We start from the raw sequence: 26,804 nt of genomic DNA, 5'->3' as shown, positions 1-26,804 counted from the left end.
TATTATTTGTAAATATAAAATACCGTGGTATTTTTGCTGTGATTACTGAGCTCCTTCTCACAGAGAAGAAAGCTCGACACTGTTTTTTCCCCCGTGGTAAATCACTATGCTTATTTTTCATTCTAATTTAAAAACAGAAAACAATTGCAATGAAATATTGGATTCAGGTTTTTAAAATTACGTTTTCTTTTTCGGAAACTGTATCCAACCTTTCACTAAGAAGGAAGATCATTAAATAACGAACGAACAAACAAATCTCTTTTACTTTTAAAACACAAATGTAGGAAAGGATTGAATGAAATTTTAAATTTTCAAGTTACGAAATAGTCTGCAACAATAAAGAAGCAATAATGGTCATAGCAATGACAACAAATACTTTTTTCAACATTAGAAATGTATAGTACAGTAACATGGTATGAAACTTAAAATTCTATATTCATAGTAGAGATTCATAGTAATGTGAAATACAAATATACATTTTCCCCTGCGTTTTTCAATTTGATTGCTATACAATTAATCATTTTGTTTCAATTTCCTCGCGGCACACCAACGGTCCATTCACGGCACACCAGTGTGCCGCTGCACACCGGTTGGGAAACGCTGTAATAGGGAATGATGTCAGTCTGTGCGTCACGCTAACCTGAAATGTTACACTGACCTTACTTAAAACATTTGTAATGTTGCTTCTGTAGAAAGTCAAGAGGCACAGTTAGAATTCCTTATAATAAGCAGAAAAGTCTTGGTGCGTCATGCTAACTCCTGATAATAAAAGCCACGCTAAAAGATGTCGCTACATGCGCTGTCATTTGCCTTCCTGATGCTAATAGATTTCGCTACATACGCTATTATTTGCCTTCGTGATGTTAATTGATATCACTATATACGGTATTATTTGTCTTCCTGATGCTAATAAATTTCGATACATGCGCAATCACTTTCCTTCCCGGTGCTAATAGATGTCGCTTCATGTCAGATTGTTGTGTCTAACGAATTCCTTCAATAATTGCATTAAAAAATGGTATGGTGTTAGATAGGGGCGGCACCCTTTCACTTTTGAATGCCAGAAGTAATAGAAGCCATATTCTGATCTGATTGTATTATCCTAATACAATCATAGGTAGGTAAGGTGGACAAAAGCAGGAAAAAATGTCCAAAGAGGACATAAAGTTTTCACACACACACACACACAAAAAAAAAATAATAAAAAAAAACGGTTTGAAGTAATAACTCAAAAGACTGATTTTAAGTGTTTATGTAGTTTATTATTTTTAATGTTTATGTATTTTTAAGTGTTGTTTTATTATTTTAGGTAATAGTATGAATTATACTCTTATGAAGATTTTAATGCAATGACATATTTGTATATTTAAGCTTTTTGTCTTTTACAGATTGACAGTAAATTAACTGTGGGTCTAGGAGGCGTGGTCATAGTTTTAGCTGCTGTGCTATGCTCAATTGGAATTCTTGGCTATGCAAATGTAACTGCTTCGCTCATCGTCCTTGAGGTAGGTAAGGAAATTTTGGTAGGTACGGGACTTGACGAAAACGGGACTTTGAAATCCATAATGATTCTTGCTTCGTAGGTGTTAACTTACATCATTTCAGCCTTCACTTACAACGGAAAAAAATGTACATTACAATGTTGGCAAGCCTCAACATGGTTTGTCTAGTTTAATAAGTGCCACGCTAAATATACAGAATGTTTCAAAACAACACTGACAACGTTTGGGAGGTGATTCCTGACACCAAGATATCACAAAAAGTATAGACCCTCCTGGGTGCACAAATGCTTCCTTTCCGAGTTATAGGCTGCCGAAAACATAAAAAAAATGAACTTTAAAAGGTCCATAGCTCCAAAAATATAGGACCTACTGTAGTCGGATCAAGACTTTACTTAGAAACTAATATGTGGACTATCCAAAAATACGTGTTTCAAAATCCTAAGAACTCACGAAGCAATTTTTATAGAGTAAGGTTGGCTACGGGCATATAATTTAAAGTACTCTCCCACTACCTCTATCAAAATTGTTACGGAAATACCACAGGATTCTGAAACTTGGATATTTGGATAGTGAACATACTAGTTCCTATGTAAAGTGTTGACCCGACTACGGTAGGTCCCATAGTTTTGGAGCTATGGACCTTTAAAGTTCATTTTTTTTTCACGTTTTCGGCAGCCTATAACTCCGAAAGGAAGCGTTAGTGCACCCAGGTTGCCTATATATATATATATATATATATATTTTGTCTTCTCTTGGTGTCAGGAATCACCTCCCAAATGTTGTTGGTGTTGTTTTGAAACATCTAGTATATGCCTTTCATACAGTACAAAACTTCTGGTGGCAGATCTCTTAGTGCAAACTAAGAAGCTACCGTACACCACGGTTCTCAGCTAACTTCTTCGTTTTCACCTTGGAATTTTCAGTTATAATAGCGTCCATCAACTGTAGACGTCAATCCTCCATCTTATCCTTTTCAACATATCTGTATCGCGTCTCTCATTATACAATTTCTTCTCAGCCAATGTTGTAATTAGTTTCTCCACCTGTTTTTTTTTTAATTACATCTAAAATTGTTCTTTTTCTCCTCTACTAGTCTTAAAATTTCCTCATTCGTCTCAGCTAATACTCTCAATTCGTCCCCACTTACATTTCGAAACCCTCTAGTGTTTTTTCATCTTTTTTGCCTAGTGTCTATGTACAGGTATCTTCATCATTAAATATAATATTCCACAGTTAACCGTTTTTGTGTATGTCATTTTCTTAATCCTTTTCTCCAGTACTCACACAATAGACTATACTTCTTCCTAAACGCGTCTTTCATCATTCCTATGTTCATATTTATTTCATACTTACATTCTGTCTTTTTCATCAACAGCTAATTCATTCATTTTGTTTGATCCATTAACAAATATCCATATTAATTAATCGTTAATCATTGCAGGTTGTACCTTTTCTTGTGTTGGCCGTCGGAGTGGATAATATCTTTATTTTGGTGCAAAGACTTCAGCGGGAGAAGCGACGGCCAGAAGAGACCCACGAAGAACACATTGGTAGAATTGTTGGGTATATCGGTCCATCAATGTTACTGACTACTCTAACTGAGTCTGCATGCTTTCTATTAGGTATGCTTTCTCTGCAAAGATTTTTTCCCTTATATTTTAGTGAGAACTACACAGTACCATAAACCACAAGTGAACAAGTATATTTACAAAATATAATACGAGGTGCATGCAGAAAGTAACTTTCTTTAGGAAGGTCGGTAAACGCACAGAAGATACTGTGACCTTGAGAAACATTCATTCTCATAAATACAGTATAGGTGACATTACTTTCCAAATATTCACCACCGCAATACAGGCATTTATCATACCGTGGAATGAATTTTTGTATTACGATGTCGTAAAAGTCATCCTCCTGGGAATGGAACCAGTATATAAGAGTCGTACAGTTGTTCATCACTATCAAAATGCTTACCGAACAGGAATTTTTCGAGTTTTAGAAAGACAGGAAAATCGTTCGGAGCAAAACTAGTGATTGTCAAATGTATCCCAGTGAAACGACTACAGAACATCGGTTGTTACGTGGCTCGTATGAGGGTGAGCATTATCGTGTATCAATACAACACTGGCTCTAAAAATCCTATGCTTCTTGTTTCGAAAGGTCCGTATGTGAGGCGCGTACTAAAATCTGATCATAGATCACACCTCCAGTTGACACACAACGGTATCATAAGTTTCATTTTTAGTCTGCTACTCTTGGCGACTGTCATGTGTCATAGCTGATAGCTACATGTTTTGTCTTGCAAGCATGTCCACTATCATTTGGCACTGCCTGGCCTGCACTTCGTCGATCGAGTGGGAAAATTACTTTCTCGATGCGCCTCATAATTTTATTTTCAAATATCGAGTACTAGCTCATTGTTCGAGTTTATAGTAACATCTTGATTTGAGAACAAATAGTGTTGCCAAATTGAACTGAAGGAAAGCCCAGAGAGCAGTGGTATTTATGTAACAAGTGACATACATTTGAAACTGAAGGTTTTGGTATATTATTAGCACTGTCACTTCTAACACTTACAACCACTCGTACGAGAACTACCATTACTAATAACCAAGCGTATACTGTACTGAACTAAATGAAAATACAAAAACATTAATAATTAAAGACGCTACATTATGATTCATATTTTTTGAATTTCTTCGTTGTTGAAGAAAAGTCTTATTTCCCATGATTGTTTTGTAGAAACACTGACAGGCCATTTTCAAGTTTATTTAAACTCAACTTTCTGGCCATCACAAATTCTGATATAATTCTATTTCAAAACTTTCATTATACGAAACACTCAGTCAATAAGCGTATTACTGACTAGTATAGCAAGAATATACTGTGCAATCTCTAATAGGTTTGTTTCGTCTGCCTTCTGGAAGAACTCACTACATAATTTACAACAGTTATTATTTCTCATTTGTTTCCTACCAAAGTGTTCATATAGACCTCAAAACAGAGAAGGTTTTGTAGGTTCATTTCCATCGAAACTAATTTTAAATTTCATCTCCATCTCTGTTGAAATTATAAAATGAAAACATTGTTGATGCTTCTCAATAATGCAGGCTTAACAATGAGAAGAATTTAAACCAAACGTAAACCGTTTTTTACATTAAAAATGTGATCCTTGTAAATGATTAAGAATTTAGTATAAAACATGTGTGATAAAACATAAACGACATACAGGGTGTCCAATATACAATGCAACCCAGAACTTTTGAATCTCTCCGGTATACAAATAATGGTTATACCAAAATGAAGCCAGATGTAACCGAAGGTATATATATATATATATATATATTCGTATGGATGCTTTGTCGTTAATTTTCAGTTTGTTTTGTTGGAGTAGTTTGGAAACTATGGAACAGAAAAAAGAATTTTTCATTTCCACCGGTGACAACTGGATGAGGCCTCTCTAAGGGGGAACTAGGGAAATCGTAGTTTTCATAAATTAACACTCTGAATTGGCAACACTGCTGATATTTCAGTGCATCAGAAGATGTGTTAAGGGTCTGTCTACATTATGCAATTCCTGAAAACAACGAAAAAACTTTCAAGTTATCATGATTATCATTATCTTGCATTTTACTTACATGCACCCGGCAACACTGCTATTATCACGAAATGAGTTATCAGCTCTACAGCAGATGCTGAAAGTGTCTCTGTTTTGATTCAAACACTGGTTCACACGTTTCGCCATGTTGGCATCAACTTTACAAACAGTAGAAATGTTAATGTTTTCAATGGCACTGCGAATGTTTGTTTCCAGGTCTTGTATAGTTCGAGGATTGTTCTTGTATAGCTCTTGCTTTAAGTAGCCGCATAGAAATGAATAGCAGTTCTGGGTGCATGTAAATAATGGCTTTATCATGATAATTTCAAAGTTCCTTTTTCGTAGTTTCCAGGAATTGCATAATGCAGACAGACCCTTAACATACCTTTGATGCACTGAAACGTCAGCAGTGTTGCCAATTCAGAATGTTAACTTATGAAAACTACGATTTCCCTAGTTCTCCTTTACAGAGGCGTAATCCGATTGGTTATCGGTGGAAATGAATTTTTTCTGCTTCATAGTTTCCAGGCTACTCCAACTAAACAAACTAAAAAATTAACAATAGAACATCCATACGTATGAGTTATGAGTCAATTTACGTGCTTTATAAAAAAAAATTACATCTTCGGTAACAGCTGGCAACACTGTGTGGTTCCTAGACTTTACTTCAATCGTTGCTTCCTAGTTTAAATATATATGCATGTAACAAGGCTTCATTTTGATGTAACCATTATTTGTGTATCGCTTCAGGTTCAAAAGTTGTACTATCCCAAACTCCGGGTTACATTGTATTTTGGACATCCTTGTAGATAACTAATTATTGGTACTTTAGTGTTTAAGCTTGTTGCCAACCTAAAACGTTATAAAATCCCATCTCGAGGTGCAGAAATTATCATTTTGGTCTTGAATTTCCCATGTTATACTAATAACAACATTTTCTAAATTTCGAAAAAAAAAAAAAAAGAACATGAACAGTGAAATTCGTGTATCAGTCATTTTCTTCAATATATGAGTGAATTATTCAAAGTCTACGTTTATCAAATAGTTTATGATCAAGTATTTCCCTTAATTGAAAGAGAAAATTGAAAATGATGATGAAAATAAGTACAGTTTGTTGTGAATTTAGTATGTACACTCATGTCCAAAATGATTATCGCATATCTATAACTGTCTTCTTGTAAAAATATAATTTGATAATGAATTTGATACTATGGTATAATCGGGAAATGTATATTTGTGGTAAATTTCACAAGTAGAAAAGAATTGTAAATACAGAAAATTAGAATGAGTAAAACAAAATGTTGTTAAATGAACAACAAAGTTTTATTTTCGTTTTATTGTTCTTATTTACTGCCATTTTGACATGAAATTTACCACATACATGTCTTTGCCGATTATACACATACTAACATTATCAGAAATACCGGACGAATTCGTTATCAAATTATATCCTTACAACAACATATTTATAGACATGCGACAATAATTTTGGACATGAGTGTACATCATGCTTTTGTGCCATAATCTTCAACTGAACGTAATAAAACTAAATAAACTTCATTCTTCAGCCACTTCGTATGGAACGATTTGGAAGCTGGACGTTTCTCGTTTTATTTTCTTCCGTTAATTCTATTGTTCCTTTCATTTCTCTCTTGTTTTTAATACCAGAGTACTGTACGTTAACGTTCCTTGGTACTTTTTTTTTTTTTTTTTTTTTTTTAAGATTTACAAGTCATTGCATACATCACTTTAACATGAATATACATTTTATAATAATGAAATTTGATAATTAGCATTAATTTCAAGTTTATTGTAGACTCATTTGTCTACCCTTTGACCATAGACAATTTTATTAGCATCATTGCAATAGATATATTTAAAATTCCATAAATTCTACTACCAATTTTTACGAAAATTCTCTATATCCTATTTTTTAACGAAATTATTGTCAAAATTCCTACAATATGAGATTTTCCCCACAGGTTGGTATCACTGTTTACCATATATCTTGTTCAGTAAGATGGCTTATTGTTCTTTCCTATTTTCAGGTTGTTTGTCTGGTATGCCAGCTGTAAATATTTTTGCTTTAAATGCTGGCATAGCCCTGTTGTTGGACTTTTTCCTTCAAATAACATGTTTTGTTAGCCTATTGGCATTAGATAGTAAACGACAATCAGTAAGTATGTTTTGAATCTTATTTTCATATTTCTTTACTTTACATGCGTTACTCTGATAGAATATTTCATTTTCATTGTTCTCATAATGGCATTGTTGGCACAAGAGCAGGAGCTCCAATTTTCTAAAGAAATTTGAATGATCCCATTGACATTTTGCATGACAATTAAGAGAATTGGCCTGTAATCAGAGAATTGAACAATCGGAAATTATTTTACAATGAGGTTGTCATTGACATTGGCAACACTGAGTCTTTTATCACCACACTAGCATATCTTTTTATACGTGTAAAATTCTATAGGGGGATGGCAAAACATGATATGCACATTTGTACAGGTAACCAAATTTCAACCTTATGAATGAGGTTTAAAATATTTTCAGTGCATTAGTGAAAACGAATTATATACTGCTAAATAGTTTTTCTTCTTTCAATTAAGCAATTATCGACTACCTCCAGCATATAGATCTCAATGTGACCAACTACCAGAGCAAAATGGCCAAAAGATGACGGAGCATATTTTGCCATCGCAGTATTAATTTAATTCTTAAAGTTAAAATTTGCTTGGCTGTATAGATATACTGTATATATCATGTTTTGCAATCCTCGTGTAGAATTAAGTTCCAGTTCGACTTCAACGTCCCTCATATACTGGAATAATGGGAAGAAAATTATTCCAAGAAACTTGAATACACTAGTATACATAATAATAATAATAAAAGTTTGTAATAATAATTATTGATTTTATTCTATTTATTGTAGGAAAATAGATTGGATCTATGCTGTTGTGTTCAGTGTCCAAAGAACACCAACGAAAATCAACAAGGATTTTTGTACGTCATTTTCAAGAAATACTTAGCAAGATTTCTGATGAATAATATTGTTCGAATCTTAGTTGTTATTATTTTCTTTGGGATGTTCTGTGGAAGCATTTCTGTTGTTCCCAAAGTAGAGGTTGGACTAGAACAACAATTATCCATGCCTGAGGATTCTTTTGTATTAAAATATTTTGAAGTAAGTATATAATTGTTTTCGTTCAGTTTCTCAAATTATGTTTATTGAGTTCGTCATGCAGCTAAATACACAGTTCTGATTGATTGAAATCCGTTTTTCGCCACGTAGCAACATATAGCACAAAGCAAACGTCAGCTGCTGTCGGTCCTCGTGTCCGAGCGTGCTAGCACACGGGTTAGTGATGAAAATCGCTTTTGGCGTGGGTTCAAACCCGACCCAAGGAAAATCCTTTTAATTTTCATAGTACTTTTATCGTTAAAATAAGATTATAATAATACTCGTTTACCTTTCTACGTAATATGTAATGCACAAAAAGTTATTTACTTACGTTACGATAACTCTTAAACCACTAAGCGGTTAGCGTACGCGCCCTTGGCATGGGAGACCCGGGTTCGATTCCCGTTAATCAGTAGCCTCATATAGCCTCACTGCTGAAACAGACAAACTAAAAATCTACTTAACTTACATTACGAAACATAGCTGAGCGACCGTCAGCGAGCAAAGGGGGTTGGAAGCTGGTTTTGTTCCACCTTGACCCCCATGATAATAGCATGTGGCAATACGTCGCACCCGGGTGGTGTAACTTCGATGTAAATCTAGCCTCATCCGCTTTCTTGTGGCCAACTTAAAAGAGTTGGCTAGGGCCGGGCCGTGGGTTGTAAGCACCCGGGGCGAGAATTTCCAGGCGCCCTTCCCCCCAGTGTGTTATGAAGAACAACCAGATTTTATTCTGTACTCCTAGATTAAAATGTGGAATGTAAGATCATAGTGTAAGATAAAATAAGTTGGTATTACGTCATTTTTTTTTAATTGAATAGCTTTTTTATTTAAAACATAAAAGTTAATGCAAACATGGTTTTGAATTATTGAAATAGAATGTTATTCTTGTTTATTTTGAACTTGATACATATCAACAAAGTAACAGCATAGAATATTCAAATATCAATAGAAATATTAAATTCCAAGATAAAATTATTCTTGCAGAGGGCTGGAGAGAGTTCCAGATGAATAATCCTAGGCCTAGACGATATTTTAAATTACCGGTAATTTTCAAGTTTAATACTCTATCAGGAGTCCCTCAAGGATCTAATCTAGGTCCCGTGTTGTTTCTTCTTGTTATTAATGATATTTCTCTGTGTATCCAAACTTCTTAAGTTCTTCTTTTTGCCGAAATTACACTCCAAAATAAGTTCAATTGATGACTGCGTGAAACTTCAACAAGATCTAGAGAGTATTCAAATGTGGTGTGATAAGAATAAATTAGTCCTGAATGTTTCCAAATGTAAATCTGCATCTTTCACGATGAAAGAAAATCAAATTAACTTTACTTTACGTATAGAATAAGTAGCATTTCCATGTGTACCCCAATTACTATCAAAGATCTAGGAGTTATATTTGATAGCAAATTAACTTTTGCTCAACACGTTGACGCAATAACGAGTAGTCCATATAGAAACCTAGATTTAATTTATAGGATAGGACAAGATTTCTACAAAGAATCAACACTTATATTTTTAGTATCTGAGGTCAAAATTAGAATACTGTTGTACTGTTTGGAGACCGAATGTCACTAAATACTCTGATGCAATAGAAAATGTGCAATTTATTTTTTAAATGTTTCCATACAAGAAAACCGGTTTCTACCACAAGTATGCCCACTATGAAGACTTAGTAACGAATTTTAGCTTTCAAACATTAGAAAAAAACAAGATAGGTGTTTTGATTTGTTGTTCTTACATAAAATATTAAACTGTAAAATTGAGTGTCCAGAATTAGTTTCAGAAGTATTATTACGTTTCCTAATAGGGAAGACTAGAGTAGCAAACACTGGGACATTCTATTGTAGAAAAGGAAGAACTTACGTATTACATAAGTCTCCTCTGTGGAGAATATGTGCTTCATATAACGAAATGATTAGATTTCATATAGTAGATGTATTTAGTATACCTGAAAACAAATTCCAAACAATTGTCAAGCAATAACTTCTGTATAATTAGACGAAGTATATTTGTGTATGTATGATAGTGTATGTGAGATAATTACGTACACGACACTATAACTGGGTATTAAGCTTGTGATGTTGTCCTTAAGAAATAAATAAATTTTAATTAGTCGTAGCCTGGTCATTATTAATATATCTAAATTAACATTAATTTCATTTACCAACATAATCTGAATTCCTTAAATTTTGTTGATTTGTCGTCCCGGTAACCTCCTGGACGCGGCGCCTGTGCGAACACCCCAGTCACTCTGCCCACATGACGGCCCTGGGCTAGGGTAGCGCGACATTTATGCGTACTCTCTAAATATAATAAAATATTAATAAAATAACATAATACCGTTCAGAATATACATTTTAAAGAATCCTCTGGAGACAACAGTAATAATATACTGTGATAAAAAAGAATTTAGCTTTGAAATTATAATATACTAATAGAATGCAATTTTCTTTGTGATTGTACATCCCGAAAAATATCTTCCCGGAAATTTACCCATCACTAGTCCTAGCATGTAAGGTTTATTTTCCTTGAGTTGTTTTTCATTTCGTGGCATTGTTTTTTTTAATTCATTTATTTTTACAGTTCATGAAGGCATATTTATCAATAGGACCTCCTGTGTACTTTGTCGTCAAAGATGGCCTCAACTATTCAGTTGAAATGGATCAGAACGTAATATGTGGTGGTCAAAATTGCTTTGATGAATCTCTTAGTACTCAAATATATATTGCATCCAGGCGACCAGATATGTAAGTAAAACTATATAATGGACATTTCGGTTACTAATTTTTTCACATCACAATTCATGTCCTCAATTGTACAGTGTGCTTAAAAATTATAACTTAGTAAATTCATGTACTAATATTTAATAAGACTACTGATAGGGGTAGGGATGATAACTTAGTAAATTCATGTACTAATATTTAATAAGACTACTGATAGGGGTAGGGATGGACACCAGAAGAATGTATCCTACTGGAAGTATATTTTTGTATTTTGGTACTAATTACTTTCGGGGCGCTCAATGCTATAGTTGGCACCCGTGTAAACTCGCGACAAACTTTAATTTCATCCAATAACTATTTAAAAAATTTGATGAACTATTATTGAATATTTACGTGTATGCACTACCTCATTCACCAAATCAATAATATTGGAGCCTGGAATTGGATTTCCATGAATAGTTACTCTTTCTATTTGATCCCAAAAGATTTTCTGAAAATTAAAGAGTTGTTTGACTAGTAATTATGTTTTTCTTCTTAATATTTGTTTGCTGATAGTACTATATCCAACACAAACGTTAAAATACTATTATTACTACCGCTACTAACCGTACTACTACCATTGGTCTTATTTTATGCATTAGAGTGAACGATTTGTAAAGCAATAGGTTTTTGCGGCGCTGATATTTTATATTGCAAATATGGGTGGAGTATCTGTTGACAAATCTTCCATTTTTGTTCCATACTAAGATCTGTACGTTTCAAAATATTATTTATATCATTGTCTAGTCGCGGTTTATATGATTCATTGATTTTTATGTTGGATTGAGTTTGTCGAACAGCATTTTAAGGAACTAACATCAATTTACTTAATTTTGTCATGTTATCTTCTAAATATTTTTCAAGACAAAGTACCAACCCGTGGTCCAAAAATTCCCAGCAAAAACCACCACTTTCTGAAGTAGCAGTTTATTTTTATTATTAAGCGACAGTTTCGATGAGAGAGCGTGTAAGATCTTGTTGTGTCTACTGACTCTTTGTTTCTGAGTATTGTTAATGGGGGTATTTCCTTTTATAGTATTTCTTTTTACTTACGATATGATTCGAATTAAATTGCCGGAAGCGTTTTGAATCCGATATGAGGGCTTGCATCTCGCGAGGGAACAGAACGAGCTATAGATTTATTTTACCTTCAACATCTTGAGAGCGATTAAACATAAATGGGAAATCCTGTGTTATTAAGAATAGTGTATGCATGCATAATTTTTCTAGGAAATATATTGGTTCTCAAACGTAGAGCATCATGTGTATATTGTGTAAAATCAAACAGTAAATGAATCTGAAGTTCAAGTGTTATTTCTTCAAATATTTGAACCAATTGTTTACCTTGCCATGGCATAATTTGTCTTACCAAATAATCAATTTGTAAATGGTTACGTGGGTTTCTAAACACATTATATTGTTGAACTTGAACTTATATCTCTTGAATACCGGAATTTTAGAAATCAATTTTATTCAATAAATATTACTGTTAATCTCTTAGGGTGGACATAGTATTTAGTAAACGATTTTGCTACTTTCTCATTCGTTTCTAACATTAAGTAATCCAATATTAACAGTGAATCTTCTACTGCATCAAAATCACTTACTTGTGGAATCCATGATATAAATATTATATTTTGATTCAAATCCAAGATTAGTAATACTGCTCCATAACACCATACAATATCTTGAAATGAGATATTAAACAGCATCACGTTCTTCTATTAATCGTTTGACGAAACATGTTTTACATGATTTAGACGGGTAAACAATTATAATTGTACAGGGATGGTGAAACTTTAATGTTTGCCTTACAAATGATTCAATACAAAAGAAGTTTTACCTTCTTGTTTCTATAAGTGTGGAGAAGAATATAGGAAACGTATGAAAAATCAAATGTACATAGAAAAACAAATTTGATGTACACTTGCAAGTGCACTCATGCATGAAATTTTATATCCGTATTTAACGTAATAGCTTAGAGAAACATTAGTTACCTCACCGTCTGCATCTACTCTTTATCTTTTAGAAGTTACCATCCTATGGTCTTTATTTCACTTCAAGAGAAGATGCGAAAAACTGGTTTCCTGAGCATTTTCGTTGGATTTCCAATCACAATTCCTTTTGCTTTTCCATTCATAAAGTATAAAAACTAAGAATTAATTTTGTGTCTAGTTCTATGATAAAGCGCAATTCTCTGAATTTTGTATACACATTTCTTTTTACCTTGATTATTCTGTATGCGTCCACCCTTGTGGAACCTCATCTGTTAATTCTCCTAAGTAAGATCCTATTTCTAAGGGGACTTGATTTTTCCTCTGCACATAATACTGTCTGTCACAGTAAATTATTTTGTCAGGTCCAACAGCCGTCAGTAAATTGTACAAAGAAATACGCGCCCCATGAAGTTATGAATGTTGTAAGCACAACATTCGAGAACGCAAGTAGCGTGTTTTCATTTTCTACTTTTTATAATACACATTTAAATGCTTATCATCCAAATGGTGTCACAACTTGAATTTCATACTTCGGCCCTATGAAGAAGATGGCGAAAATATTCTACACTGTCCACGACCTCACTCTGGGGTATATATCTATCATTTGCAACCATTTCTTATAAAGGGAATTGAGGAAAAACTTTTATGTATTTCTTAATCCGGGATTATACTCTGTTTTCGAAATTTAATTGTATTTCTTCATGGTCAAATAATCTTGTATACACTTTTCTTTTGCTTCTTTTGTTGTACATTCTGTGGGGAACCCTAACGCTTTGTAAAAAAACATTTCCCATAAGAACCAAATAAGCCCTCAGAAACAATCTTCTGGTATCAAACGTTCGCATCCCCATACAGCGGATTCCCACCAGCGTATATTCAATATATAGTGCCTTATGCAATTTAGGCTTACAAAACATGCCTGAAAAAACGCGCTCAGCATTTGTATCTATATAATCACACTATTTGAATATCCATGCATAACTTACATAAACCAAACACTAGCCTGCTACGAGTGATATAATGCAGGATAGGAAAACATATAAGAAGCGGGAAAGTGGCATATTTAACTAGACTGTGGATTTTTTCTCATCAGGGAATTTTGTCCCTCTAAACATCCTTGTATTTTCTACAGGCATATCACATTTGCACATGATTGACGGATATAACGATGTAACATCTAAAATAGACGATGTATTCGTCATCTACATCTTTTACATATGATTTGGAACTTTGGTTCCTGGGTAGGCTGATTTTGGGATGAGGATGTCACGCAAATGTTTGCAACGACATTCCAAAACATCATGTATATGTTTATTTTTCTTTTACCGTTACATTCCAATCACATTCTCAGATTCCCACCGGAGTTTTTCAAATATGTTCAGCATTGCACCATATGCAACAAATAGATTGAGATGTTTCTGTTGTTTTCATAGCACTGTATACAACCATGTCAGTAACACCCCATTAACTCATAAAAAGTATTTATTTTTGGATCAAATCCGTCTATCTTGTACCTCCCAAACCGTTTTTCTAAACTATGCTTGCACATATAATATATGATTTTTCACATGTTCTCCATCTTTTATACATTTCAAAGCCTCCATATTTTGCTATTGAATATTCTGGAACCCATAAGTTGGAACGAAAGCAATCATAGTTTCCACTACACGATGACTACAGCGTCTCCTCATTGCCAAGCACGCAATATTTTAGAGCACCGTAGAGTATGATGTTCTTGTACTTTGCGTACCAAAACGAAACAGTTCCATTATCATACACTTATGTTTAATTTGTGTATTTCATTGCTATCTTTTTGCTAAACTTTTGCAATATTTCGAAGCTTTGCTAATCAATGTCCGTATTTTTGTTGTCCGTAATTTGGTAGATAATGACTTATTTTTAGCAATAATATTAAAACGGAATTCTATTGACATTTGCAGTACATACATTGCTAAACCAGCGTCCTCATGGCTGGATGATTTCTTTGATTGGTCGTCCAATGGCTGTTGCAGGGAAAAGGATGGTGAATTTTGTCCTCACAATGGTAAGTCACGTTTTGTTGTAAATATTCAACATATTAATAATAATAATAAAAAAAATAATTATGGATATTGATTATTAATTGAATATAAGCCTGAGACCTTACAGAAACCACTAAATAATTTTACATATACGGTAGTGTATGGATAACTGAATATACGACTGAGACTTTATAAATCCACTATTCACAATTTTCTTTTGGTTTGCATAACCTCTCGACAACATAATCTATAAATAGAATATATTCCAGAAACATCCAGACTACATATTTAAGGAAAGGATTGTTTCTGATTGTTGTGTTTTCCATGTGTTTATTCTTACTCAAAAAGTAGATTATATAATATTGTATTGTTGTTACGAGAATATAATTGTTCTTCAAAGAGCAACAAAGCAGAGAATTGTGTTGTTTCTTTAATAGAAAAGAAACACAATTAAATAATGATCTTTATTAGCATATGATATTCCTTTATTAGAAAAGTAACACAATTCAATATTGATCCTTGTTTGCATGTAATGTTCCTTTAATAGAAAAGCAACACAATTCAACAATGATGTTTATTGACATGATATTTCTTTAATAGAAAAGTAACAATTCAAAAGTGAACCTTATTGACATATAATGTTGAAAATGGTCCTAAAGCCTCGAAAAGCTTTGTGTACATATTCTCCACTCCCCAGGATGCAATTATGTCATTTATGCGCTGATCTTAATCTGTAGTAGTGCCAATCTTCAACTCATTATCCTGAAAAGTTGATTATATAGATCGGTCACTTTCTATTAAAGGAATGTATATGGTATATGGATTAATATAATAATAATTCTTTTATATAATTGTGTTATCTTAATTTATTGTAGATACTAGCTGTAATGCCTGCAAGTTTCAAGGAGAACAGCGTCCCACACCCGAAGAGTTTGAGAAATATTTGCCATTTTTTCTTAAGGATAACCCAGATGAGAACTGCGCTAAAGGTGGACATGCTGCCTATGCAGGGGTAAGCACTCTTTAATAATTCCAATACTACTAATAATAATCTATACTTTTTTAAGAAACAGATTATGAATTCTGACTTAGTATATTTCCGAATTCGTATTACCTTGTTTTTAAGCTTGTTCTACTCAGAGATATAAGACAAAACAATCTATGTGAAATTACTATATCATTCAGAAAACATTTTGAATTTGAAAGCCTAATATCCTTCCAACAAAATATGAACTATAGACAGAAGGTTCCTGACATTATAATTAGGGGCAATCTTAAAGAAATTTGGTTTTAAAAACTCCATTATATATTTATCGTATCTATTCCAGTGTCCATCCATCCAGAAGACAAGAAAACTCAAAAAATATTAGATGGATCACTATCAATTTTTGACCATAATGTAGAGATAAAAGTAAGGAATCGAGTTCGAAGATGGAGGTGATGTTCAAACCGGAAGTGATAAGGATATTTCATCATCATCCATTTCCGGTTTTCACGTTGATCACTATACAGTAAAGACGTTAATAGATAGCGAGAAGCGGTTTCCTGGTATCAACAAATAGTCCCAAGAATACATTACATCCCAATCCTTAAACTCTCTACTAAAACCTTAAGTGACAGAAATCCACTACAACTTCCCGTTTCAATATTGATCTGTGTAGAGCATAAACGCTACGAGATAAGAGAAGAACTACCGGTTTCAATATTGATCTATGCAGATCATAAACGCTAAGAGAGATAGAGAACCTCCCGTTTCAATATCGGCATAAATCATAAGAAGTAGCGAGAAGAACATCCGATTTCAATATTGATCTACGTAGATCAGAAACGACAAGAGATAACGAAAACTTCCCGTTTCAATATTGATCTATGCAGAGCATAAACGCTACGAGATAAGAGAAGAACTACCGGTTTCAATATTGATCTATGCAGATCATAAACGCTAAGAGAGATAGAGAACCTCCCGTTTCAATATCGGCATAAATCATAAGAAGTAGCGAGAAGAACATCCGATTTCAATATTGATCTACGTAGATCAGAAACGACAAGAGATAACGAAAACTTCCGGTTTCAATATTGATCTGTGTGAAGCATATACACTAAGAGATAGCGAAAAAGAACCTCCGGTTTCAATATTGATCTATGCAGAGCATAAACGCTACGAGGTAAGAGAAGAACTACCGGTTTCAATATTGATCTATGCAAATCATAAACGCTAAGAGATACAGAGAACCTCCAGTTTCAATATCGGTTTTGTAGGGCATAAATCAAAATAACTTCCTATTTCAATATTGATCTACGTAGATCAGAAACGACAAGAGATAACGAAAACTTCCGGTTTCAATATTGATCTGTGTGAAGCATATACACTAAGAGATAGCGAAAAAGAACCTCCGGTTTCAATATTGATCTATGCAGAGCATAAACGCTACGAGGTAAGAGAAGAACTACCGGTTTCAATATTGATCTATGCAAATCATAAACGCTAAGAGATACAGAGAACCTCCAGTTTCAATATCGGTTTTGTAGGGCATAAATCAAAATAACTTCCTATTTCAATATTGATCTACGTAGATCAGAAACGACAAGAGATAACGAAAACTTCCGGTTTCAATATTGATCTGTGTGAAGCATATACACTAAGAGATAGCGAAAAAGAACCTCCGGTTTCAATATTGATCTATGCAGAGCATAAACGCTACGAGGTAAGAGAAGAACTACCGGTTTCAATATTGATCTATGCAAATCATAAACGCTAAGAGATACAGAGAACCTCCAGTTTCAATATCGGTTTTGTAGGGCATAAATCAAAATAACTTCCTATTTCAATATTGATCTACGTAGATCAGAAACGACAAGAGATAACGAAAACTTCCGGTTTCAATATTGATCTGTGTGAAGCATATACACTAAGAGATAGCGAAAAAGAACCTCCGGTTTCAATATTGATCTATGCAGAGCATAAACGCTACGAGGTAAGAGAAGAACTACCGGTTTCAATATTGATCTATGCAAATCATAAACGCTAAGAGATACAGAGAACCTCCAGTTTCAATATCGGTTTTGTAGGGCATAAATCAAAATAACTTCCTATTTCAATATTGATCTACGTAGATCAGAAACGACAAGAGATAACGAAAACTTCCGGTTTCAATATTGATCTGTGTGAAGCATATACACTAAGAGATAGCGAAAAAGAACCTCCGGTTTCAATATTGATCTATGCAGAGCATAAACGCTACGAGGTAAGAGAAGAACTACCGGTTTCAATATTGATCTATGCAAATCATAAACGCTAAGAGATACAGAGAACCTCCAGTTTCAATATCGGTTTTGTAGGGCATAAATCAAAATAACTTCCTATTTCAATATTGATCTACGTAGATCAGAAACGACAAGAGATAACGAAAACTTCCGGTTTCAATATTGATCTGTGTGAAGCATATACACTAAGAGATAGCGAAAAAGAACCTCCGGTTTCAATATTGATCTATGCAGAGCATAAACGCTACGAGATAAGAGAAGAACTACCGGTTTCAATATTGATCTATGCAAATCATAAACGCTAAGAGATACAGAGAACCTCCAGTTTCAATATCGGTTTTGTAGGGCATAAATCAAAATAACTTCCTATTTCAATATTGATCTACGTAGATCAGAAACGACAAGAGATAACGAAAACTTCCGGTTTCAATATTGATCTGTGTGAAGCATATACACTAAGAGATAGCGAAAAAGAACTTCCGGTTTCAATATTGATCTATGCAGAGCATAAACGCTACGAGGTAAGAGAAGAACTACCGGTTTCAATATTGATCTATGCAAATCATAAACGCTAAGAGATACAGAGAACCTCCAGTTTCAATATCGGTTTTGTAGGGCATAAATCAAAATAACTTCCTATTTCAATATTGATCTACGTAGATCAGAAACGACAAGAGATAACGAAAACTTCCGGTTTCAATATTGATCTGTGTGAAGCATATACACTAAGAGATAGCGAAAAAGAACCTCCGGTTTCAATATTGATCTATGCAGAGCATAAACGCTACGAGGTAAGAGAAGAACTACCGGTTTCAATATTGATCTATGCAAATCATAAACGCTAAGAGATACAGAGAACCTCCAGTTTCAATATCGGTTTTGTAGGGCATAAATCAAAATAACTTCCTATTTCAATATTGATCTACGTAGATCAGAAACGACAAGAGATAACGAAAACTTCCGGTTTCAATATTGATCTGTGTGAAGCATATACACTAAGAGATAGCGAAAAAGAACCTCCGGTTTCAATATTGATCTATGCAGAGCATAAACGCTACGAGGTAAGAGAAGAACTACCGGTTTCAATATTGATCTATGCAAATCATAAACGCTAAGAGATACAGAGAACCTCCAGTTTCAATATCGGTTTTGTAGTGCAAAAATCAAAATAACTTCCTATTTCAATATTGATCTACGTAGATCAGAAACGACAAGAGATAGCGAGAACTTCCGGTTTCAATATTGATCTGTGTGAAGCATAAACGCTAAGAGATAGCGCAAAGAACTTCCGGTTTCAATATTGATCTGTGTGGAGCATAAACGCTAACAGATAGTGAAAAAAGCTTCCGGTTTCAATATTGATCTATGTGGAGCATAATCGAGAAAGGGGATCGATTTAACTTTCTAAGAATTGAAATCTACCATCTTCGTTCTTATTCGTCTATCCAAGCTAGAAATGCGAGAAATCAGCCACTTCTGTTTTTAACTTTGACCGCTATAGAGCAAAAACGGTAATACATAGCGGGAAGTAGTTTTCTACTATTAATCAAGCAACCCGAGAATATTTTCCATCTTCACTCTAATTCTTGTACTAAAACCTGAAGTACTAGAAATCTGCTACTACTTCCGGTTTAAATATTAATTCAGAAAATATCACACCATACAAAAAGACTTCTTGATGTCTTGACACCTGACACAGTTACTTGTTAAAAATTAATCTTATATATTTGAACAACCTTTCCTTGATCCTTGAAATTTCAATTACTTACTTTGGGTAACGATTCTCTCGCTTTATTGCTCCACTTGATGAAAATAATGAAGCCAATAAACTTTTAAGATTTTTAAGCAGTTATTTACATCGAATATTTATGTTTCAGGCTGTCAAATATGTTTTGGATGAAGACGGCGGTGCTAGTGTTGGTCCCAGTTATTTTATGGCATACCACAAAGTATTAAAATCGTCCAAAGACTACTACGAAGCGCTGCGATGGGCGAGGGATATTTCTTCGAGCATTTCCCAAGCGATAAACGAAAGAAACACTACAAACTCCACAGACTCCGGAAGAGAAATTGAAGTGTTTCCGTACAGGTAACTAATATTTTTTGTATTATACAAGTCTCATTGGCGAGGGATATTTCATCCAACATTTCCCAAGCGATAAACAAAAGAAACACCACAGAATCTGGGAAAGAGATTGAAATCTTTCCATTCAGGTAAATAATTACATATTTGGCAAGTCCCATGGGTGAGTTATTTTATCAAGCATTTCCCAAAAGAAATAACTTAAAGAAACACCACAGACTCTGGGAAAGAGATTGAAATCTTTCCATTCAGGTAAATAATTACATATTAGGCAAGTCCCATGGGTGAGAGTTATTTTATCAAGCATTTCCCAAACGATAAACGAAAGAAATGCCATAATTTCTGGGAAAGAATTTGAAAGGTTTCCATACAGATAACTAATTACATATTTAGGAAAATCTCATCTGCGAGGGATATTTCATTGAACATTCCCAAACAATAAGCGAAAGAAATACCACAGACTCTGGGAAAAAATTGAAGTGTTTCCATACAGGTAACTAATTATATTTGTATTATGCAAGTCTCATGGGCGAGGAATATTTTATCGAGTAGCTCCCAAGCAATAAACGAAAGAAACACCATAGACTCTGGGAAAGAAACTGAAATGCTTCCATACAAGTAACTAATTACATACTATGCAAGTCTCATACAAGTACAAGGAGAAATCAATCTGAACCGATTGTGGATGTCCAGTGGGATTTTTCTTTTCGAGGTTGTAGTAATGTAAAGTGGCATTTCGGCAACAAACTACAGGATGTGTCATAAGTCACAGGCCCAAAATGTATTTGAAATTAAATATTTTTAATTCCCAACTAAAAAACTGTGAAAATATTAGAATTTTAATCACTCCAAAGATCAGTAGCTGTAGCAAATGGTGTTGCCTACTAAACGACAAACAAGGTTTTCTCGTCTCGTAAATTGTTGTAAGTCTCGTATTTTCTCGTCTCGATTCTCCAAAAAGCTTTTATCGTTTCATTTTGTAAATTTATGTGCAAATTTTTTTCTGAGTTTTTCCTTAAATATTTTTCTGTGCCATGAGAGATACACGTAGGGTGTGATACAACAACATTTAACGTATCTTTGTTTATGATGTAATAACTTGTATATCTCTGAATTTGATAAATACTCTTCATTATGTTCAGGCATTCACTTAACCAATTTATACTTTTATATTATGAACCGTGTAACACTAAAACAATGTTTGAAATCTAAGAGTTGAGTGAACCAGTGTTGCCAGTGTGACTTGGAAAATTTCTCATGTCATCTCGATTCTTTACTCGACAACGAGTAAAGAATTGTAATGTTTCTAGTCTTGCCTTCAATTCGAAAATGTGATTTTGTCTCCATTCTCGTCTTTTTTTCCGGGACGAGTTAGTAACAAATAGCTATAAATGCCATATTTTGCAATTTGATGCCCGAAATTGTGACAAAATGCCATTCATTGTCATCATTGGCCGTATTTACCATTTTATGGTTGCTTCTCAATGACTGTTTACTTTTCTACCAGAAATTCAACTAACATTGTTTACTATTATTATCGAATGCAGCTCAACTGTGATATATGGAATTTAACATTCCTCATCCTATATCACAGTTAACCAAATCATCGACAATATTTGCCATTTTATGTTGCTTTTCAGTTTTTGTTTACCTTTCTACCGAAAATAAAAAGCACATTGCTTGCCGTTATCGTAGAATTCAACTAATCTCTGAGATGCAGTAGTTAATACTCTTCACTGGAGGTGATATATCATTATTGACATAGTATAATTGGTGTTGCTATGAATTTCAAGGTTGCGACGTACTTCAAACATGGTTCTATCGTATCGGTAAAAGTTGAACGATCGTTTTCAGACCTCCAAAGCATCTTAAACCGACAGATGATATAACTTGTGTACGGACAGCTTGAAGAAAATACTTATGATTCCGTGCAATCAGAAGTGAACTATGTGTTGTATGGTACGACTGTTTTATCGAGTACTAAGATAGAGTTTACTTAACACAAACTTGTATAAAGTAGTACGTTAATATACTGAAGGAGCTGATAAAGAGAAAAAGTCTAATGAACGTATGCACCGTTTTGCCGCGAGAGGTGTTCCAGGATGCTGAGATAATATCAAGTATCGTATGGACGTGCAAAGAAATAGCTGTTGACTCAAAAGAATGCAATGACGTACCTATGGTAGCCGAGCGGTCAATGCGCAATGGGGATATTCATAGGAGGGAGAATACAGTGTGAATTCTCCGCCTGTGTAACGCAGCGATCACTCCGCTACAATCTGCACGTCGTTGAATTTGTCAGGGTCGACTTTCTGTATAATCTTTTGACCCAACAGCGATAACTTTCCGCGTTGCCGAGATATTCGGCATTATATTAGCACCACTTTTCAGATTGTACACATCAATAGTCAGTAATTATGTACTATATACTTCCGCCGCTGTTAGTCCCCATCTAGCTGAAAGAGCTATGTGCTGTATTCCAACTTAGCATACACCACTGAACTTACTCAATCTGTTACGGTTATACGGCTCTTGCTTATTCGCGTGACATGGCGACAGCCGAATGTTTACAAGGACATTAAGTCATCAACAGCCAACCACAAGTGCTCTGTCTTCTGCTTTAGACGGTAGTGCTACGTCACTGGAGGACGGTTCATACAGCGACATGATTATAATAATGCTTTTCTTGTTTATATATCTTTCTAATTAAATGCTTCTCTTTTTGTTTTCAGTGTTTTCTACGTATTCTATGAGCAATACCTAACAATGTGGAAAGATTCAGCGACCAGTCTAGGTATTTCTTGGTTAACCATCTTTGTAATGACGTTCCTGTTGTCTGGTCTAGATGTGTTCCCTGCAATTTTTGTTACAATTACTACCATTATGATCGTTGTAGATGTTGGAGCTTGCATGTACTTTTGGGACGTATCTTTGAATGCTGTATCACTTGTGAATTTAGTAATGGTAAGATGTCATTTTGTATCTTTTTTTTCATTTATTTATTCATTAACTTACAATATTTCATATACCATTCAAGTGTACTGTCTGTATGATACCGAAATGTAATCCAGATATACTTGGCCGAAGAAATCTTTAAAAGTATAAGGTTATAACTGTTTAAAAAATGAACACTCAAGTCAAATTTAACCCTATCGGAATTTATGGCGTATGTAGCAAACAAATGAATTGTTTAAAGAAGCTCATTTAACATTTATTACTGTTGGATCTTTTTATTGTTCACTAGTGCATGCATTGCGAAACAGGTCACATGTATTTTGAGGAGCTCATCAAGTTGAAGGGGGTCATAACGTCATTTGTTTGGACTTCAATAGTACAACTCAAAAAGCCTATTTTCTCTCGCAAATACTGTCTAAAAATTTTATGGAATCCAATAACACATTTTGCACACACATTGCGTTCACCACTTAGTATTTTTCAAGTGATTTTCAGACGTATAGCCGGTCCAGATGAGCCTACATGTTTGAAAAAGTAATTTTTCAGAAAAATCCCCATTTTCCTCGAATTCCCCTCGAATATTCGAACGGTATATAATGCGGTTTTAAATAGTACCGTTTGAAAAGTTACTTTATTCTAAAGATAATGAGATACGAACTACGATTTTAGGATAAATAGTGATGATGAAGTATCTGCTTGGCTGAGAGTCTAAAATTTATCTTAATAATTTCAAAATCCCAAAAGGGGTTAATTCTGGTATTTATAACTACGAAAACAGAGCGCAAGTTAGATTTAAATGAAAAAGTGGAATGAGATTTTTTTAAAATTCAGGATCAAAATATCCAAGACAATAAATATTTTTGATTCAGGATGACTTTGAGATGTAAGGGTGTTCATTCTGCTTTCATTTCCTTTTCATATTTTTTAAGACAACGAAGATTTTAAGAGCCTGCCTTACTAAAAATAATACAAAGTTTACCATTTTTCTTTTGCTTGTTTTTCATAAGTGAAAGGAGGTAATGAAATGCAACTTACCACAATCATATATAATGTTATTCTACAACAGAAAACATGAACCTGAAGAATGCTCAGTGTTGCCATCCATAGAAATTACAGTGTTGCCGGAAAAATAACACCCCTAAATCTAAGTTAAGGCAGCGAATAGAGAAACGAACTCAACTGCATTTGGTTACGTATCATGTTGTTTTGGTTTCCTAAGAACTACTTTTTAAATAATAGTTGTATTTAGTTTGTAACAAACAAAATAGTTTTAACATACAGTTATTAAAACTAAATAATAATGTTATTTAAAAAGTAGTTCACAAGAAACCAAAAACAACATGATACGTAACCAAATGCAGTTGAGATCGTTCCTCTAGTCACTGTCTTAACTTAGATTTTAGGGGCGTTGTTTCTTCTGGCAACACTGAAAATCCTTCAGGTTCATATTTTCTGTTGTAGAATAACATTATATATCATTGTGGTAAGTTGCATTTCATTATCTCCTTTCACTTATGAATAAACAAGCGAAAGAAAAATGGTAAATTTTGTATTATTTTTAGTATGTCAGGCTCTTAAGTCATGCTATTGTCTTTCTACGTAATTACCCAGTACTTAAGAAAATACTGCTTACTAGAGTAGCATGTGTTGTCAATACGCTTCTCATTATAAAAAATTAGGCATTCAAGTGCATTATGATATAGTAGGCTTAGGTAAGAACGAACAACATCTGAAAAACATTGACTTGCTTATTTCGTAATGTTGTAAAGTGGTACAAGTTAAAAACAGACCGCGATGTTTTGGGAAGAAATATATTAATCAGCTCCCAAGAGGGTAAAACATAATTTCAAGTTAAATTAGTACGTATATTCTGTTTTTGTCCATGAGTCCTAGCTTTAGTGCCCGATGAAAGCTGGCACTAATCCAACTCTTGACAATCTATTTTCTACCCTTTCTACCCTAGGCGCTCGTATTTTTTCTCTCAGAAATAGTACCTAAATACATTATCTTTTAAATTCTGTTCTGAATCTGTATTTCAGTATCTTTTACATATATTTCTTCAGGATGCGTGCTATTTCTGGAAATATTCTCTTGGATACTCTTCTGGAAACGCTTGTGCGGATCTCACCCGACATGCGAGTGAAAGACCTGCCCCCACAGTCGAGCGGCAAGGGTCCGAAAACGAACAAAAACCTGACTACTACGCGAACCGATCTAAAAGATATCTTTCATCTTCCTCTCTGTGTGTGATTCCCGGTGAGGGCACTCGGTCGAAAAAGAGTAAAACGCATTTTCAGACCAGTCACCCTGAATGAGGTTTTCCTGGGTTTTCCTCATTCACACCAGGCAAATGCCGGGATGGTACCTAACTTATACGTCCCCGGGTCGCTTCCTTCCCTTTCCCCGGATTGTCTGCTCGCCGAGGAACGTCATCCTTCAAAACGTGAAGGGCTAAATGGCCCTAGATGCCGAAAGCCAAAAATCTAAATTCCCTCACTCTCTGTGTATGGAACCTCTAACACGATCGAAGAATAAAGTGTTCTACCCGTACGCGTCCCAATCCCAAAAGACCCCTTTTTGACACACATTTTTGCTTATAAAACTGACTTTCCAGAGGCAAAACGGCATCTTTTCTGAGAAGACGCTGACCTAACAAGAAAACATCTCACTTTGTCTCCACTGTTTGTCTAAATCGGCTATCGTTTAATGTTTATTTTCAGTTTACTTTGCTCCCAACTAGCTGAAACGCCCATTCTACGGTCAATGTATTTGCACAGTGCCATTTATCCATATTGTATCCATTTCAACTAGTAAGCCCGGTAGCCTAAGCCTTTGATACAGTCAGTTTCGAGTTTGAACGAGTTGTGACATGTTAGTTGGCTTCCAGAGGCAGAAGAGTGAGGACGTGTTAAGAGTGCCTGTCGCGCGCCAACATTAAGTTTTGTTCAAAGCTGAAAAAAGTGTCAAAGAAGCTCACAAAATGTCAAAATCAGTGAATGGCAATAAAGCGGTGACATTGAAGACTGTTTACAAGTGGTGTGAGCGATTCAAAACCGGCAAGGATTCTGTTGAAAACGAGGAACAATCGAGACGTCCTTCGACGTCAAAAGCAGACGAAACGTGCAAAAAGTGGCACACGTGATTTCTTCAAACAGCCAAATAACTATTCGAGAGCTTTCCGAAGAACCACACATTTCATGTGGGTTCGTGAAATCATTTTAACCTCCAAATAATTGGGCAAATGGATTCTTTCTTCACCACGAAAATGTGCTGTGCCACACTTTGCTTTTGATTCGTGAGTTTTTGTCCAAAAAAATATTCCTGTTTGTTCACATTCGCTGTTGCTCTCCAGATATAGCACCATGGAACTTCTGGCTCTTCCCAGAAAGTAAAACCGTGCTTAAAGGAAAACGATTTGACACCATTCTTCACATTG

The 26,804-nt window shown here is 34.5% G+C and overlaps 1 protein-coding gene across 1 annotated transcript in view; it reads left to right on the top strand.

Annotated features, from left to right (window-relative positions):
• LOC145684341 (NPC intracellular cholesterol transporter 1-like) overlaps positions 1 to 26,804 on the top strand; it is a 78,913-nt gene that overhangs the window by 44,260 nt on the left and 7,849 nt on the right. The window contains exons 10-18 of the mRNA XM_081756544.1: positions 1,389 to 1,505; positions 2,944 to 3,124; positions 7,149 to 7,276; positions 8,036 to 8,287; positions 10,870 to 11,033; positions 14,986 to 15,089; positions 15,942 to 16,078; positions 20,208 to 20,419; positions 23,146 to 23,377. Coding sequence (XP_081612670.1) covers positions 1,389 to 1,505; positions 2,944 to 3,124; positions 7,149 to 7,276; positions 8,036 to 8,287; positions 10,870 to 11,033; positions 14,986 to 15,089; positions 15,942 to 16,078; positions 20,208 to 20,419; positions 23,146 to 23,377 — 1,527 coding nt within the window. The remainder of the gene's footprint in view (positions 1 to 1,388; positions 1,506 to 2,943; positions 3,125 to 7,148; positions 7,277 to 8,035; positions 8,288 to 10,869; positions 11,034 to 14,985; positions 15,090 to 15,941; positions 16,079 to 20,207; positions 20,420 to 23,145; positions 23,378 to 26,804) is intronic.

Source organism: Thermobia domestica, chromosome 4, assembly GCF_964235325.1.
Source record: "Thermobia domestica chromosome 4, izTheDome1.hap1.1, whole genome shotgun sequence".
In the NCBI taxonomy this organism is placed as follows: domain Eukaryota; kingdom Metazoa; phylum Arthropoda; class Insecta; order Zygentoma; family Lepismatidae; genus Thermobia; species Thermobia domestica.
This window is presented reverse-complemented; position numbering and strand designations above follow the sequence as displayed.